General features: G+C 35.5%; 1 protein-coding gene across 2 annotated transcripts in view; it reads left to right on the forward strand.

Annotated features, from left to right (window-relative positions):
- Window positions 1–16,890, forward strand: part of LOC306843910 (ubiquitin carboxyl-terminal hydrolase 24-like) — a 63,633-nt gene that overhangs the window by 33,911 nt on the left and 12,832 nt on the right. For both annotated transcript variants that reach the window (XM_079375622.1, XM_079375623.1), the window contains 30 exons: window positions 485–616; window positions 996–1,107; window positions 1,332–1,408; window positions 1,492–1,632; window positions 1,721–1,774; window positions 1,858–1,973; window positions 2,640–2,706; window positions 4,729–4,839; window positions 5,152–5,250; window positions 6,287–6,460; window positions 6,949–7,034; window positions 7,246–7,354; window positions 7,922–8,080; window positions 8,658–8,755; window positions 8,883–8,978; window positions 10,632–10,860; window positions 10,939–11,101; window positions 11,185–11,340; window positions 11,426–11,496; window positions 11,579–11,739; window positions 11,885–11,946; window positions 13,176–13,367; window positions 13,459–13,573; window positions 13,654–13,798; window positions 13,908–14,027; window positions 14,930–15,055; window positions 15,501–15,599; window positions 15,689–15,771; window positions 15,881–16,022; window positions 16,104–16,223. In XM_079375622.1, coding sequence (XP_079231748.1) covers window positions 485–616; window positions 996–1,107; window positions 1,332–1,408; window positions 1,492–1,632; window positions 1,721–1,774; window positions 1,858–1,973; window positions 2,640–2,706; window positions 4,729–4,839; window positions 5,152–5,250; window positions 6,287–6,460; window positions 6,949–7,034; window positions 7,246–7,354; window positions 7,922–8,080; window positions 8,658–8,755; window positions 8,883–8,978; window positions 10,632–10,860; window positions 10,939–11,101; window positions 11,185–11,340; window positions 11,426–11,496; window positions 11,579–11,739; window positions 11,885–11,946; window positions 13,176–13,367; window positions 13,459–13,573; window positions 13,654–13,798; window positions 13,908–14,027; window positions 14,930–15,055; window positions 15,501–15,599; window positions 15,689–15,771; window positions 15,881–16,022; window positions 16,104–16,223 — 3,615 coding nt within the window. The remainder of the gene's footprint in view (window positions 1–484; window positions 617–995; window positions 1,108–1,331; window positions 1,409–1,491; window positions 1,633–1,720; window positions 1,775–1,857; window positions 1,974–2,639; window positions 2,707–4,728; window positions 4,840–5,151; window positions 5,251–6,286; window positions 6,461–6,948; window positions 7,035–7,245; window positions 7,355–7,921; window positions 8,081–8,657; window positions 8,756–8,882; window positions 8,979–10,631; window positions 10,861–10,938; window positions 11,102–11,184; window positions 11,341–11,425; window positions 11,497–11,578; window positions 11,740–11,884; window positions 11,947–13,175; window positions 13,368–13,458; window positions 13,574–13,653; window positions 13,799–13,907; window positions 14,028–14,929; window positions 15,056–15,500; window positions 15,600–15,688; window positions 15,772–15,880; window positions 16,023–16,103; window positions 16,224–16,890) is intronic.

Below are 16,890 nucleotides of genomic sequence, written 5' to 3' on the forward strand. Positions count from 1 at the left end.
ACGTACTAAGGTGTGAAAAGAGCTTAATTTCAAATAATGTAAAACAGTATTTGTATTTGATTATTATTAAAAAACAGTACTATGAACCTTGACATTTTTGGTACATATTTGAAAAGCAGAATAATAACTATACATTATGGTATTACTTTTTTTTCTTTTTCTTCCCCCCCCAGCAGTTCACAAACATGTAGCAAATAAAATAAGCATTCTTTTAGTCTTCTACAACACCCAAAAAAGGCTGTCAACTTCTAGTTTCTAGTTAAGATAGTGTAAAAAAAAAAAAAAAAAAAAAAAAAAAGTCTAGTCATTTCCTTTGGTTTAAAGATTAATCATATTGCTGTTTGACCCAAAAATTAGCACAGTACAAAAATATATTTGTAGACTACCAAAGTGACTCATGTTATGCCTCACATTTAGTAAGAATGAAAAAAGAGAAGTAGTTGTTTTATCTAATGTTGTTGTTTTTTAACCCATATTTTTCCAGTATTTGGAGAGTCACTTGAAGTTCCTTGCATTCTTCCTGCAAGAGGCCAGTTTGTACCTGGTCTGGAATAGAGCCAAAGAGATCTGGGAATGCTTGGTGTCCGGCATGGATGTGTGCGAGATGGATCGAGAGGTGTGGTGGTGTTTTTTGTTTTGTTTTTGTTTGGTTTGTTGTTTTTTGTTTTTCCTCAATTGTTTGATTGTTTTTGTTTTGTTTATTGGTTTGTCTTTTTGTTTGTTATTTGTTTTATTTTGTTTGTTTGTTTCAATTTCAATCATGCCGTTTAATAATTGTCCTTAAAAACAAAAGTGGCATAAGCCACACATGCTATGGATTGAAGGCTAAATGGCATTGTGTTTTTTGTTATTTTTACCAACTTGTTAAATGTAGTGTGTTGTTTGACTTTTCAGTTTTGTGGTGTAAAAATTGGTTTTGCAAATACTCAAAAACTGCTGAATTTTTATTATTGTGACATAGTATGTAGTTTTGATGGTGCTCAACTCTGCTGTAGATGTGTTTCGAATGGTTCACTAAGGGACAGCATGATCTAGAGAGTGACGTTCAGCAGCAGCTCTTTAAAGAGAAGATCCTCAAGCTGGAGCCTTATGAGATCACTATGAACGGTAAAAGTTTAACCACAGAGTTCACTCGCTTCTTCAACTTAAAACCACAGTATTTCCACATTATAGCACCTTGAGGTATTGCACGTCTCCTGTACATCTGCAGGAAACCACTGTGCTTACTGTGCTAAATTTACCACAGAAAAAAAAGGCCTTGTTAGCACCATAGTGTGAAGTTGCATAAAGGGGTACTGAGTTTTCTGTGGTCTTTCATCAATGTTTTACAGGGTTTAACCTCTTCAAGACCTTCTTTGAGAATGTGAACCTCAGTGACCACCGTCTCAAACGGCAGGGAACACAACTGGTATGAGATTCCTGTTTGTTCTCAGTGAAATTGGTGGGAAAATCCCATCTTGAAAGGCAAAAACATATGATTGTCTCTCTCAGTGTGTGGAGCGATTGGATCTGGCTGGGATGGACTTCATCTGGAGGATCGCTATGGAATCTCCAGACGAGGACATTGCTAATGAAGCCATACAGCTCATCATTACTTACAGCTACATTAACCTCAACCCCAAAATGAAGAAGGTAAACAGTCAAAGCTTCATTTTTTTGTGGGTCTTGCTATTCCATAATTTCTCTGTTAATCACCATTTTCGTTGTGTATTTTTTGCAGGACTCAGTATCTCTTCATAAGAAATTCATTGCTGACTGCTATAAGAGATTGGAGGTGAGTGTTACAGTGTGAAATTACAGTTTGTCCCCCCCTTGTGATGAATATTTTGATAAAATTAATTCTTACATCACACACAGGCTGCTAGCTCTGCACTTGGCGGCCCGACCCTCACGCATGCTGTTACCCGGGCAACTAAGATGCTGACAGCCACTGCTATGCCAACGGTCGCCACATCAGTGCAATCTCCATCCAGGTATGAGAACTATATTTGAGGCGAGTTGATCAGCTTTCAGATTAGTTTTTGAGATTCAACTGATGTTGCTGGCTGCATTTTCGTTGTCTTAAGTAAAGCACTTTTTAAGTAAATTGCTTTTATTAAACTTAAACCTTACCAAAGCTAGAACAGAAAGAACTATGTACTGTAATTGTTTTGTTTTGTTGCTTTTTTGTTGTATTGATTTTTGTCTTCTGTTTTTTGTTGTTTTTTTTATTTGATTTTTTGTGTGTGTGCGTTCTATTGTTTTTTGTTTTGTTGTATTGATTTTTGCTTTTTGTTCTATTCTGTTTGTTTTTGTTTTGTATACATTTGTTTTTTGTGTTCTATTCTGTTTGTTTTTTGTTGTTTTTTTGTCTTGTATTCATTTGTGTGTGTGTGTTCTATTCTCTTTTTGTTTGTTTTGTTTTTTTATTTATTTGTTTTTGTTTCATCTTGAACAACTCACATTTATCCCACATTTAATACATTGTCATTTAGTTGCATTGGACCTGGTGTTATTAGTTATAAGGAAGTCTTAATTGATCTGAAAGCTGTTCAGAAAGAGTTTGATGGCATTATTATCAAGACTGATGTCATTTAATATCAAGATTGATATGCATTACATGAAAATGTTTTGAAGTTCATAACCATCTCTGTCCTCAGGTCCAGTAAACTAGTGATCATTGAGAGACTTCTGTTATTGGCAGAGCGTTATGTCATCACAATAGAGGTGAGAGCCAATACACACACACACACGTTGGTTTTTATGATTTACAGAAACTCTCCATAGGTGTAATTGTTTTTATACTGTACAAAAACTGTATTTGCTATTGCCGTACACCAACCCTACACCTAAACCTACCCCTTACAGAAAACATAGTGCATTTTTAGATTTTCAAAAAACACCATTTAGTATGTTTTGTAAGCCATTTGAACTATGGGGACATAGGCAGACATAATCCACCTTCACAATTTAATACCTCTGTCATACCCATGTCATTATACAAATTTGTGTCCCCATAAACCACCCAAACCAGTGCACACACACAGACTGGGTTACACACTGCTTCGCGTATCTGAGTGCAAAACTTAATTTGCTCAAGTTCATCTTGAATTCAGCCTCTAATGACTATTGCATTAATATTCATCTTAAATGGCTTACAGTTGATCTCTGTTTGAAAGCATCAGTCAGAGGAAACCAACAAGCTGTAAAATTCAAATGTAGCAACATCATTGAACGACGGACTTTGCTAATTAATTCTCTTAGGTGTTAGATAGTTGTCAGACTCGCAGCTGTGGAATGATGAAGTCTGATCATTGGTTGACTGCAGCATTCACCGTCTCCCCATTTCTCCAGCTGTTCAGTTCCGTGCTGAAATCTGGCATAGAGTCTGTTGTGCCATTCAGGAATAATCGTACCAGAACACAGCGAAAGGCATCTGATATGGTGTTGATTCCTGCACGTATTTAGAGAGAGAGGCAGACATTTTGACACCCGTTCAGTCTAACAGACACTAATTGGTCGGTTATTGACAGACATTTGGCACAGGAAGTGCTTTTGGCCTGTAGCACTTTTGTCTAATCTATGAATTTGAGTAAATCATGTAATATGAAGCTCAGTAGATTATTGCTGGAACTCATTTGCCAATTCATTGAAATGCTTATTCATGGAAAAAGGATTAGAAATGGCAGATTTATTGCTGTAAAATATGCAGGAGCTCATCTAATGTTACATTTACCTAAAAAAAGTGGTTCAATAGTTGTTAGTAAGCAGGAAAAAAAAATATATATATATATCTCATTTTTATTTTTCAAATGTTTCATTTTGTCTTTTAATAATGTATGCTAATATGTTTTAGTAATAATTCTTAATATAGGTAATAATTCTAATATAATATATGCATTATAGTAACATATAAATTAGATTTTATTCCTGTTATTGAATAATATTAATTATTTAATATACACTACTTTTTACTACAATTTAAAATAACTACTTACTGTTTTAATTAGTGCTGTCAAACGATTTATCGCATCCAAAATAAAAGTTTTTGTTCTCATAATGTGTGTGTGCTGTGTATACTTTTTAGGTATATTTATATAAAATGCAAATTACATGAATAAAAATATATAAGTGCAAATAATACTGTATGTGTGTGCATTAAATATAAATAATAAATATACACAGTGTTAACACATTATGTAAACAAACTTTTTTTGGATGTGATTAATCATTTGACAGCACTAATTTTAATATATTTTAAAGTGTATTTTATTTCTGTGATGCAAAGCTGAATTTTCAGCATCATTACTCCAGTCTACAGGGTCACATGATCCTTCAGAAATCATTCTGATATGTTGATTTGCTGCTCAAGAAACATTTATGATTATAATCAATGTTGAAACAGTTGTGCTGATTAATATTGTTTTTGTAAACTGATACGTTTTGTTCAGTATTCTTTGAATAGAAAGTACAAAAACATACATTTATAAATGTCTTTGTTGCTTTTGATCAATTTAAACATTTCTTTCTCAATAAAGGAATTAATGTCTTAAAGCAAATCCTGCGCTAGCTGTAGTGTCTTTTAGGATAAATGTTATAATATCTAAAAATCTTTGAATCTGTAGCTGGTTTCATAAACAATTTTATGACAGCCAGAATTGAAATGATTATATCTTCACACTGGTTTGAAATGGGAAATGAGTTCCAGGTCACATGGTACTGACTGTTGTCCCGCTGGATCTGTTTCAGGACCTGTATTCTGTTCCTCGAACTATTCTACCTCACGGAGCGTCTTTCCACGGCCATCCTGTTACACTTCACATCACTTACGAATCTACCAAAGACACATTCACCTTGGAGGTAACATCACACACACTTCTTGCAGTTCTGGCGCTCATGACTCAAATGCACACACACTGTATGTCTTATGACAGACTGTAAACAGGGTTGATATAAATGGAAGACTTGATAAACATTCTGCCTATTTAGAGAACAGAGGAACGTTGATAAATGGCAGGTGGAGGAGATTTTTGGTGAGAAACCAAATGTGCTATTAATAAACAACAATCTGTTGGGTGATCGTGACTCCACTGACTGGAATTTGCTGTGCCTGATTTGAATGTATGGATCGAAACGGCCCTTATGTGTTTGTGTTGATGTGAATGTGTGCAGGCCCACAGCAACGAGACCATAGGCAGCATCCGATGGAAGATAGCCGAGCAGCTCAGTTGTCCGGTGGACAATGTGCAGATATTTGCCAATGACAGCATGGTGAGTCAAACACTAACTGTGATGGGTCGCAGTCATATCTGAGCCGTGCACGGGTGCCAAACACTCCTACAGCACTGTGTGAGAATGTGGCAGCCATAATGACCGCGTTTGTTTTCAGACCGATTTCTAGTTATAGTTAACAGTAGACATTATTTATTTGTATTGCTTATTGTTACCAGTGTTATTTTGGTGTTATGTACTATTTCAGTTTTTATTAATATTTTGAATAAGCTTTTATTTTTGTTTTCGTTTCAATTTTCGTTTAATTTTTAGCAATTATGTCATATGCTTTTGTAATTTTTATTCGCTTTTTTTTTTTTATATTTCCAAATAGTTCCAATAATTAGTTTTTTATTTCAATTGTAGTTTTATTACAGTTAGTTAAACTTGTTTCAGTTAGTCTTAAAATTAAATATAAATATTAGATGATAATAATTTTACTTTATTTCAGGTTTTGTTCATCAAACTAAAATGCTTTTAATAGTTTAAGCTTTGATTTTCTTTATTGATAACGACAGTGACTAGTTTTCGTAGTTAGAGAGTGAACAATAAACAGTTTATTTGTGTTGATTATTGCTAGTGTTATTTTACTATTTTTATATACTATTATATTTTTTATCTTTGTAATTTTATTTTCATTTAAAATTTTTTTTTATATATTTCTAAATTGTTTTCATTCATTTTTTTATTTTGGTTTATACTTCATTTTGTTGCCAGAGCAATATTTCTCTCTTTTTTTTCATCTAATATTTATATTTTATTTGATATTTTTTCCAATAACAAAAATGGTTTAGTTTTGGTTTGTTTTAGTTAAAAGATTTGTTACTAAAATGGCCAATAATTTGGCATTTTGAAATAACTGCCTACAGAAGACTGAACTTCAAAACTTTCAAGTGTTTAGTTTTTAAAAAAAAATAAATGACTAAATAATATTTGAAGCATTTTTATGAAAGTTCTTGTCAAACAAGCTCTTCATATTAACCTTTATTTGTATTTATTATGCATTCGTGCTAACAGTCTTCTTTATAAATTCCAGCTGACGATGAATCGTGACCAGAAGCTGTTGAATCAGCTGGGTTTCTCTGATGAGCAGAGTCTGACGGTGAAGAGCTCAGGAACAGGCACTCCATCAGGCAGTTCAGCGGACAGCTCCGCCTCGGCCAGCTCCAGCAGCAGCGGGGTCTTTAACTCCGCGTATGCTTTGGAGCAGGTACATTCACTCACTGGACTGACAACTCACACATTTGCTAATGCTTATTGGATCAAGTATACACTAATTGTGCAATTGCACACTTGTATACAGAATACACACACTACCATTTAATAGTTTAGGGTCTGTAAGATTTTTTTTTTTGAGAGGATCGCTTATGCTCACCAAAGCTGCTTTTTTATTATTATAAATGCATGAAAAACAGTAATATTAAAAAATTATAATTATAAAATAAAACTGTATGATCCTTCATAAATCATTCTAATATGCTAATTTGGTGCTCAAGAAACACTTTGAAAACAGCTGTGCTGCTTAACATATATTTTTTTGATTCTTTGATGAATAGAAAGTTCAAAAGAACAGCATTTTTTATGTTACAAAAAAGTAACTTTTCATTAAAAAAAACAACTTATCTGAACAGTAGTTTATCTCAAATCTAAATTATTAACCTCATCAACCTACTTTATTATCCTCGTGTGTGGTTTCAGGAGAAATCTCTTCCTGGTGTGGTCATGGCTTTGGTGTGTAACGTCTTTGAGATGCTTTATCAGCTCGCCAATTTGGAGGAACCCAGGTAAACGACCCACAACCCATGCAAGTTATGCAATTACTTAAAATTTGAATTGTCATGATTGTTTACTCACCTGTATGGTTTAGTAAACCTGTTTTTTCTTTATTCGTTTAATGGTTGATTTTTCCTTTCACTTTGCGGGCGTATGTTGTGTATATTTTGTGATTTCATTTGCCTTGTAATAACTGTGTGAACACTGTGTGTTCCTGTCCAGAATAACTTTGCGTGTCAGGAAGTTGTTGCTGCTTATCCCGACTGACCCAGAGGTGCAGGACGCTCTTGATAACTTTGTGCCAAAAGAGTCCAGCGTCTGGAGTCACCAGGTACCTGAAAGCCACTCTTTAACTTGGAGAAAAGTGCATAAATGTGTCAGTTCAAGATTAGATAGCAATTTCAACTTTTTTCTAGCTAGTGAAATTTATGTGTCTGATTATATTAAAAACCTTTTGATATAAAGTAGTAGCCTTAAATGTTTTGTATAAAAAAAAATTCAACTACTGTTCAGCATTTATTTGAAATAAATATGTTTGGTAAGATTATACATTTCTTTACTCTCACTTATGATCAATTTAATGCACCCTTGCTTAATAAAGGTATTCATTTCTTAGAAAAAAAAAGATCTGGTTCACATTTATGGTCAATACATAACATGAATTGAATTATGGGAATTATGTAATTGTTTTGATGAGTTTACTATTTGGAAAACTGTAATAGTAAAGAATAAGATGGTGTGACTGGTAGTTTAGAGTTGAACACGGGCTGAATGACTCAGCATTTTGAGCACGGAAGCAGGCATGTGACAGTGTTTTTGTTTTATGTAAGGTGCACACAGAGGACAGTGTCCTCTAGCAGATAGTAAATAACCCTCTCTCACTCTCCTCTTCCATCAGAAAACTCTGTTTACACTGGGGTCTGGTTCTCAGGCTTCAAAGTCTCCATCTCTGTCCAGTAAACAGCAGCACCAGCAGAGTGCAGCGTCCATCCTGGAGTCTCTGTTTCGTTCATCTGCCCCTGGCATGTCTACGTTCAGAGTGCTCTATAACCTGGAGGTACATGAAGCATTTCTTATTTTGATTCAACTGTGTTGCCAAAGTTACTATGGGAAGCAGATATCAAACAAATATTTTTAAGTTATTCATAAATAACAAACCAACATTTGACAGCTTAATTTAGGCTTTATTCTGAACTCTGTTACCTATTTTGGCATATACATCCCAGGTTCCTCAAAAATATTAAGTAGCATGACATAAATGTTTCTTGAGCATCAAATCAGCATATTAGAATAATTTCTGAAGGATAATGTAACACTAAAGACAGGAGTAATGATGCTGAAAATTCAGCTTTGCCATCACAGGAATAAATTACATTTTAAAATGTAAAAATGGTAGTGTGGTAGTGGTATGGTAGTGTATATAATATATATAGTTTTTCCCAAATAAATGTTGTCTGTTTATTTTTTTTAATGTTTACTACTAGGAAATAAAAAACTAAGTATATGTATTCACACATTTTTGTAACTGTTGCAAAAGTAGTACAAATTAATTTTAAAATAAAACCGTTTGTTGAGAGAACATTTATTTTTAGGCTTTTTCTATATGCACACACTGACCGCTGTCCTCCTTACAGGTGTTGAGCTCCAAGCTGATGCCCACATCTGATGATGAAATGGCAAAGACCAGTGTCAAATCTTTCTGTGAGAACTTCCTCAAAGCGGGAGGTCTCAGGTAGACGTCTGCTTTCTACCCACGTTTACACTGCTCCTCATGGCGATAATTCTGCAGTCGTAATGTAGCTGTGTATTTTAAGCATTAATTATCTCAGCGGTGCATTCTCTGTCTCTCTCTGTCTCAGTCTGGTGGTTAACGTCATGCAGAGAGACTCCATCCCCTCTGAGGTGGACTACGAGACCAGACAAGGAGTCTATTCCATCTGCCTGCAGCTGGCCAGGTGCACTCTCATTTATCAGTCTGGCTGTCTTCTCTTTCCTGTTTCTCTATTTTGTTCACTCTTTCTCTCTGGATTCAGCACTCCAAGCGATGAGCAGCATAATAATATTGCTTAAAGACCACGTCATTCTGTTTGGGTCTTTTATTGACCCGGATGAAAAATTAAAAACAGTGTCTTTAATAACATCCTATAGACTCCTTTCCACATTTCCATGGTTCTTAAGAAAATTATAAATAATGTTTCTCAATATAAAAACATATTCAATTGAAACCGTATACATGTTTCTACTGCTCAAGTGCAGTACCTCTACTGACATATAGGTGGTAAAATATAAACAGGTAAATTGCTTCTATGTAAGCCTACAGCTGATGAGACACGGGCAACTTTTTGAGCACTGTTGCCATTAACGGGCAACCAGGTGAGGCACAGAGCCCATGGCTGATCTAAAATATCCAGATAGAAATTTGTTACCCATTGTCAATGGAAAAGTGCCCAAGCAATGCTGCTCAAAAAAACTTGCCCCGTGTATCATCAGCCTAAGACTATTGTGAAAACTTCTATTTATGCATATACATCTTTTTATGTACAAAATGAATAGGAGAGTGCTATAAACTTTCTGAAGTTACATTAAAGTCTATACGGGACATTTTTGACCCAAAAGTAACAGGTGTCATTTTTTTGTTTATCAAAGGTACCTCGTTGAGAATATATGGCTTAATTTGAATGGCTGTCAGTGGAGAAAGATATTTGTTGACAGCAGATTGTAGGTACGACAAAGTCTATAGATATACAAAGACGGTTCATTCCTATACTTATGAATGGGAGACACTGCAACGCGCAATATGGCGGAATAGTCCCTCCTTCTAAGTGAAAGAGCCAATCGCTGATTGGTAAAGTCATTGCATCACTGCAGGGGCCGTTAGAAGCTCCAGTTCCCATAGAAACCTGAGGCTAGACCAGCCAATGCGCATGCGTAGTCATAACTGCACATGCGCATTGGCTGGTCTAGCCTGAAAAATAAGCTTTTTAAATGCTATTTGAGCATAAGAAAAAAAATTCAATTGTATTTTTGTCCAATTGTTTGTTACACGTATTTTGTTTGTGATTATTAGAGTATTGTTCCATTAGCTTTCAACATGCTAATGTCAAAATTGTTATCCAGTTATGCTGCTTGATATTGCAAACTGGTATTTGTTATGATGTTAGTGTGATATATTATCATAATCATAAATATACAGAGCACCTAAAGAGACCTTTGTCAAAAATACACTGACGTGTGCATGAGAAACTTCTACGTGCTCACAAGAAATATTTTACATATGTTACAATGTCTGGTTTATATAAACTATAGCCTATTTCCTTTGTGCGTCACTGCAATTTTATATACAAATATCACACGCAAAAGTTTCTGGTGTGCACTCAAAAGTCTGTATATTTTGTATTTTTGCAAAAGTCCCTTTAGGGGCTCTGTATTAACACACTGGTACCGTTTACTGCACTTTTTTTATTCTTCTAGTTATATACCAGTAGCACCTAATGAATCAAAAATCTTGCATATTCACAGAAAATATCTTACTTCTGCTTTGTAAAATAAGTTGGATACCTTTGGCTTTAGCATTTGTTAAAGGACTTGTTCTTTGTCTCCCCCTGCAGGTTCCTGCTAGTAGGGCAGGCCATGCCTAGTATGCTCGATGAGGAGTTGAGCAAGGAAGGTCTGGACACTCTGTCCTCTCGACCGTTCCGTAACGCCGGGCGGCAGAGTGGCCGACAGCTCTCTGTCTGTGGAACTCCAGAGAAGTCCTCCTACAGGCAGGTGTCCATGTCTGACAGATCCTCCATCAGAGTGGAAGAAATCATCCCGGCTGCCCGTGTCGCTATACAGGTGTGAGAGAGCATCCAATGCTTTATTAAATGATTTATTTCTGACCCTATATCTGACTTCACTGGTTTGTCGTTTCAGACAATGGAGGTGGGAGACTTCACATCCACTGTGGCGTGTTTCATGAGGCTCACCTGGGCGGCTGCTGCCGGCCGATTGGACCTTGTTGGCAGCAGCCAACCAATCAGAGAGACGACCAACTCGCTTCTTCCTCTGGGTGTCCGCAGCAGGGTCAGCAGCACAGGTGAGACTCTAAACGATACTATAGTCTGTTTTCTAGTTGCACTTATGCATCTCTCTAAATGTTTGTGCTCGTGTGTGTTGCAGGAAGTAACTGCAGCTCGGGCAGTGAGGGAGAGGTCACCACATTGCAGGCTGGGATATGTGTCAAACAGATGTGTGTGTCTATCAAAGACACTATTATTGCACGAGAAGCGCTCTCTTTACTTGTCACATGCCTTCAGCTACGCTGCCAACAGCTATGTAAGAAAAAAACACTAGGATGTGAAATAAAGTCAGCACAAATGAAAACACTTACGGAATTGCTTTGTTTCCTGTTCTTTTCAAGCTTCATTTTACAATCTGCCTTCTGTGAATGATTTCATCATCGATATTTTGCTGGGTTCGCCTAGTGGAGAGGTCAGTGCTTGTCCTGACAAAATTAAACTTGTCTCTTAACTATGACTTCTGAGTCCAAACGTCTAAGCTCCTCTGTTCACAGATCCGACGCGTAGCGTGTGATCAGCTGTACACTCTCAGTCAGTCGGACACCTCTGCGTACCCTGACCTCCAGAAGCCCAACCTCTTCCTGCTGAAGGTGGTTCTGACAGCCCAACTTCCTCTCTGGTCCCCTACCAGCATCATGAGGGGTGTTAACCAAAGGTCCGACACACTAAACACATGATTTCTTGACTCTTTCTCAAGTGTAATTCTCAATGTAACAAAGTAATTAAAACACTGTGTAGACTTTAGAAAAGCTGTGAAATTATGAATATCTACTGAGCTAAACTGATGATCGTGTTTTTAGGCTGCTTTCACAATGCGCAGAGTATTTTGACCTGCGTTGCCAACTACTGGATGACCTGACCAGTGAGTGTTCTGAATTATTTTCAGATTAAGTATATCATATAATTGTCAGTGTTCATGAATAAGATGTTTGATCTCCCAATATTTATTTTCTGATTATTCGCAGTTATCACATAATTTTTTGATTATAATAATTGTAGTTCATTGTAGTAAAAGTTCATTGTAATTATTAACTAATTTAATTGCGAAAACATGTTGTCCCACATTTTTGTTTACTTGCAGCCCTGTTGTTTCCCTATTAAAAAATAATAACATTCTTTAAAACATTCTTTCTACAGCATGGCAGAAAAAAACAATGAGTCTCCCTCAGTCTAGTGTAGTGTTGACTGCAATTATCAGTTTTTAACCCTGCTATTGTTACAAAATAGAAAAAAAAAAAAAAAAAAAAAAAAAAAAAATATATATATATATATATATATATATATATATATATATATATAAATATAAAAATTACTTGTATATATATAATTAGTTTTTTTTAGGCACTTCTTTGGAATTGGGGTTGTCCATATAAAATCATTCTGCAACAGTGCTGGAGATTTAGCCTCAAACCAAGCAATCGTTCAGTAGGGACTATCAAGTCTATATATGTATATATATTGAACGATTGCTTGGTTTGAGGCTAAATCTCCAGCACTGTTGCAGAATGATTTTATATGGACAACCCCAATTCCAAAGAAGTTGGGGCGTTTTATAAAATCAAGAATCTGTGATTTTGTTAATTATCTTTAACTTTTATTTAATTGACAAAAGTACAAAGAAAAGATTTCCAAAGTTTCCACTGAGCAACGTAAATGTATTTTGTAAATATGAACAAATTTTGTTTTTGATGGCTGCAACACATTCAAAAAAAAGTTGGGAAAGAGGCATATTTAACTGTGTGTATATATACACATTTATTTACATTTTCTGGAAAAACAAACAAAAAAAAAACATCGAGTTTTTAAGTTTATTGCTAGAAAAGACCAGTGCCATAATTTTTCATCTATATTCGTGATTATGGTAATAGGTTTGCAAATATTGAAAATGAATGGCACATTAAAAAGCTTAATGATCAATATTTATATGAAATTATCAATTTATTAACGTCAACTGAACAATTCACTGAGCCATTTGCTTAATTCGGTTTTGTTCTCTCTATGTAAGTTAAAAATGTGAGTGTCACTTGCTTTAGTCCTGTACAATTTGGATTCCCTTAGAAAAGCTCAGCCTCATATGTTTCATGTTCTCAGCATCAGAAATGGAGCAGCTTCAGATCAGTCCTGCGGCCATGCTGGAGGATGAGATCAGCTGGCTTGATAATTTCGAGCCCACTTGGACCAACGAGCTGGAGACCAGCGAAGCCGACAACATCCTGCTGGCTGGACACCTGCGCCTCATTAAAACCCTGCTGTCCCTCTGCGGCAGTGAGAAAGAGCAGTTTGGTCAGCCACTTTTCAGATAAATATGACAGCGTGATATGCATATGGAGATCCGGATGTGAAGTAAACGAATCTTCTTGTTAATGTGCTGCAGGTCCTTCTCTGATCCAGCAGCTGTTGGACGACTTTTTGTTCAGAGCGTCTCGTATCATCCTGAACAGTGACAGCTCATCTAGCTCTATAGCATCTATCCACGACTTTCACCCAAAGTAAGAGGAAATGCATACATTTAAACGCATTGATACACAAGTTCCTTCAGCTACCTTTAGTAATCAAGTCTGTGTCTCAGGTGCAGTACGGTCAGCAGTCGTCTGGCGGCGTACGAGGTGCTGGTCATGTTGGCCGACAGCTCTCTTACTAACCTGCAGCTCATCACTAAAGAACTGCTGTCCATGCACCACCAGTCTGACCCATCTCTCACCAAAGAGTTCGACGTGAGTCCCATCACCAGTCCTTATATCTCTTGGAGGAAATGAATTCTGCTATGAGAACTTCCAATGGATATACTTGTTCATTCCTGTGTCATTGTGTGTGTGTTGTCAGTATCTTCCTCCTGTAGACAGTCGCTCTGTGTCTGGGTTTGTGGGACTGAAGAACGGAGGTGCTACCTGCTATATGAATGCAGTGTTCCAGCAGCTCTACATGCAGCCTGGTTTGCCGGAGGTAAACTTTGCTCTTTTATCACTAAAGTAAGTTTAGCCACTCTTACCACTAGGTGACGCCCTAACCTAGAAGTAATAGGAGTGAACTGGATCCAGGAAGTGTTAATTGCTGTATTGCTAAAGGATGATTTTTGTGTGCTTGTATGACCTAGTTTGTTTCAAAATGTCATTTTTTGTTTAGTTTTTGATTAGTTTTAGTATATTTTTTCCTAAAAACATTAGCGCCACAAATATTTTCTTCTACCCATGATTGCATACCACACTATTAAAAACTTCATACTCAACAATACTGCAGTGAATGAATCTAATATTTACTGATTGTCAGAAGTCAGACCAGTGTTGAAAATATTGAAACTGAAGTTATTTTCATTTCAATTCTATTTAGTTTATCCTATTGTTCCTTACATTTATAGTTTCTGAAATTTTACAAGGTCTCATGTATGTATGTGTATATATATATAAATAATAATAATATGTATAATATAGAATTTTTATGTACACTGCCATTTAAAAGTTTAAGATTTTCTTTTAAATAACACTTTTATTCAGCAAGGACACGCTAAATTGATCAAAAGGACAGAAAAGACATTTATGTGTCAAAGTATTGTTGGTTTTAAATAAATTCTGTTCATTACATTCATCAAAAAATGCTGTAATAGTAAAAACAAATAATAGTTTCCACAAAAATATTAAGCAGTAATCAGTTTTCAACACTGAAAATAATACAAAAATGTTTGTGGTAGTATATTACTGACATTAGACTCTTATACTAATATTTTAACCTAATTATTTATTCATTTTTATTATTTACTTCATTTGTATTTTTTATTTAATACAGTTTTTATGGTGTTTGTCTTTTTATAATGGGTTTCGGTTACAATTTTAACCTTGTGTGTGTTGTAGGCTGTCTTATCAATTGAAGATGACATTGAAAACCCAGAGGAGAGTGTGTTCTGTCAGGTACAGTCTCTGTTTGGTCACCTGATGGAGAGCAAACTACAGTACTACGTACCTGAAAACTTCTGGAAGGTGAGAGCCACTGCTATGATATGTCTGGAACTATTGATATGCACACAGTGAACTGAATTTGGAATAAATGCTGCCAAATGTATAAAATACTAAAGAGAAATTTCTGTTCTAGTTTATCAGAATAAAGAGAATTTCAGAGAATTTGAGGAAAAAAGATATAAAATTTAGATGCTTAAATGAAAGTCATTGATATTAAAAATGCACTATATATATGTATATATATATGTATATGTGTGTGTGTGTGTGTGTATATATAGAGAGAGAGAGGGAGAGTTTTTAAGTTTTAGTTACTTTAGTACAATTTAAACAAATGAGAAATATTGGCTTTTTTATATTAGATTTTTGATATTTTTATTTAAGCTAATGTTAATGTAATGTTTAATTTCAATTAATGAAAATCAAGTTCTTTTACATTGTTTTCATCACTTGGTTGGTCTTGATGCAGATATTTAAGATGTGGAATAAAGAATTGTATGTGCGAGAACAGCAGGATGCTTATGAGTTCTTCACCAGTCTGGTGGATCAGCTTGATGAACATCTAAAGGTACAGCTCACCTGAAGTCCCTTGCATACTCAAGTGCTCATACACAGTCTGAAGTGTGTTTTCAATTCTCCTAATTTTCATGCTTATAGAAAATCGGTCGAGAGCAGATCTTCAAGAACACATTCCAGGGCATTTTCTCCGATCAGAAGATATGCAAAGACTGCCCACACAGGTAAGCCTTAAAGGATCAGCTCATTGTTTACTCACTCACGTATCATTCCACACGCATGAAGACCTCTTTATAACATTAACTTGAGTTTGGTTTTGGGTTTGCTCTGTAGGTATGAGCGTGAGGAGACGTTCATGGCTCTGAACTTGGGGGTGACGTCCTGTCAGAGTCTGGAGATCTCTCTCGATCAGTTTGTCAGAGGAGAAGTCCTGGATGGCAGCAATGCTTATTACTGCGAGAAATGTAAAGAGAAGGTACAGTCCGATGTGTTTTCATTCATAAAGCACTGCAGGGAAATACAGCTGTATTTTGTACTCACACATTCTGTGTTGCAGCGGACCACTGTGAAGCGGACCTGTATAAAGTCTCTGCCTAGCGTTCTGGTCATCCACCTCATGCGGTTCGGCTTCGATTGGGAAAGCGGCCGGTCCATCAAATACGATGAGCAGATCAGAGTAAGATTATATGCAGCATCAATCAGCTCTGCTTCAGTTTACATTTTGTGTAATGTTGGCCTGCAACTAATAACTTGCCAAAAATCTCACTTTTGATCAATTTAATGTATCCTTGCTAATTTAAAAATAAAATCTTACCAACTTCAAAAATTTGAATACTAATTAGGGCTGTCAGTCGATTAAAAGTTTTAATCCAATTAATTACATGGGACGATTAATCTAATTAATCACAAAATAAATTTGTCTGTGAAGATACCCACAAAAGATTATTTAAAGCTATGTTTGTGTTAAATGAGAAAGTATCAAGTAGACATTACTTAGAAAGAAATATTTTATTTGATTCAACAAACTTATTACACATAAACATAAACTATGGACCATAAAAGAAGATAATTTGAGAAACATCTCAGTATTTTTTGTTCATATAATGAAAGTCACTGGTAACCAAATCAGCTAACAACAGTCTTCAAAATACTTTTTATGTTCCACAAAAGAAAGGTTTGAAAAGATATAAAGGTAAGTAAATGATGACAGGATTAAATTTTGGGGGGGTGAACTATGCCTTTTAATGTTTTTATTTGTATTAGTATTATTTTTTTAATGAAATGATACTCTTAAGTAAGAAACTAAATCTGCCAGCAGGTGGCGGTAAATGTCTTCATTCGAT

Source organism: Barbus barbus, assembly GCF_936440315.1.
Source record: "Barbus barbus genome assembly, chromosome: 24".
In the NCBI taxonomy this organism is placed as follows: domain Eukaryota; kingdom Metazoa; phylum Chordata; class Actinopteri; order Cypriniformes; family Cyprinidae; genus Barbus; species Barbus barbus.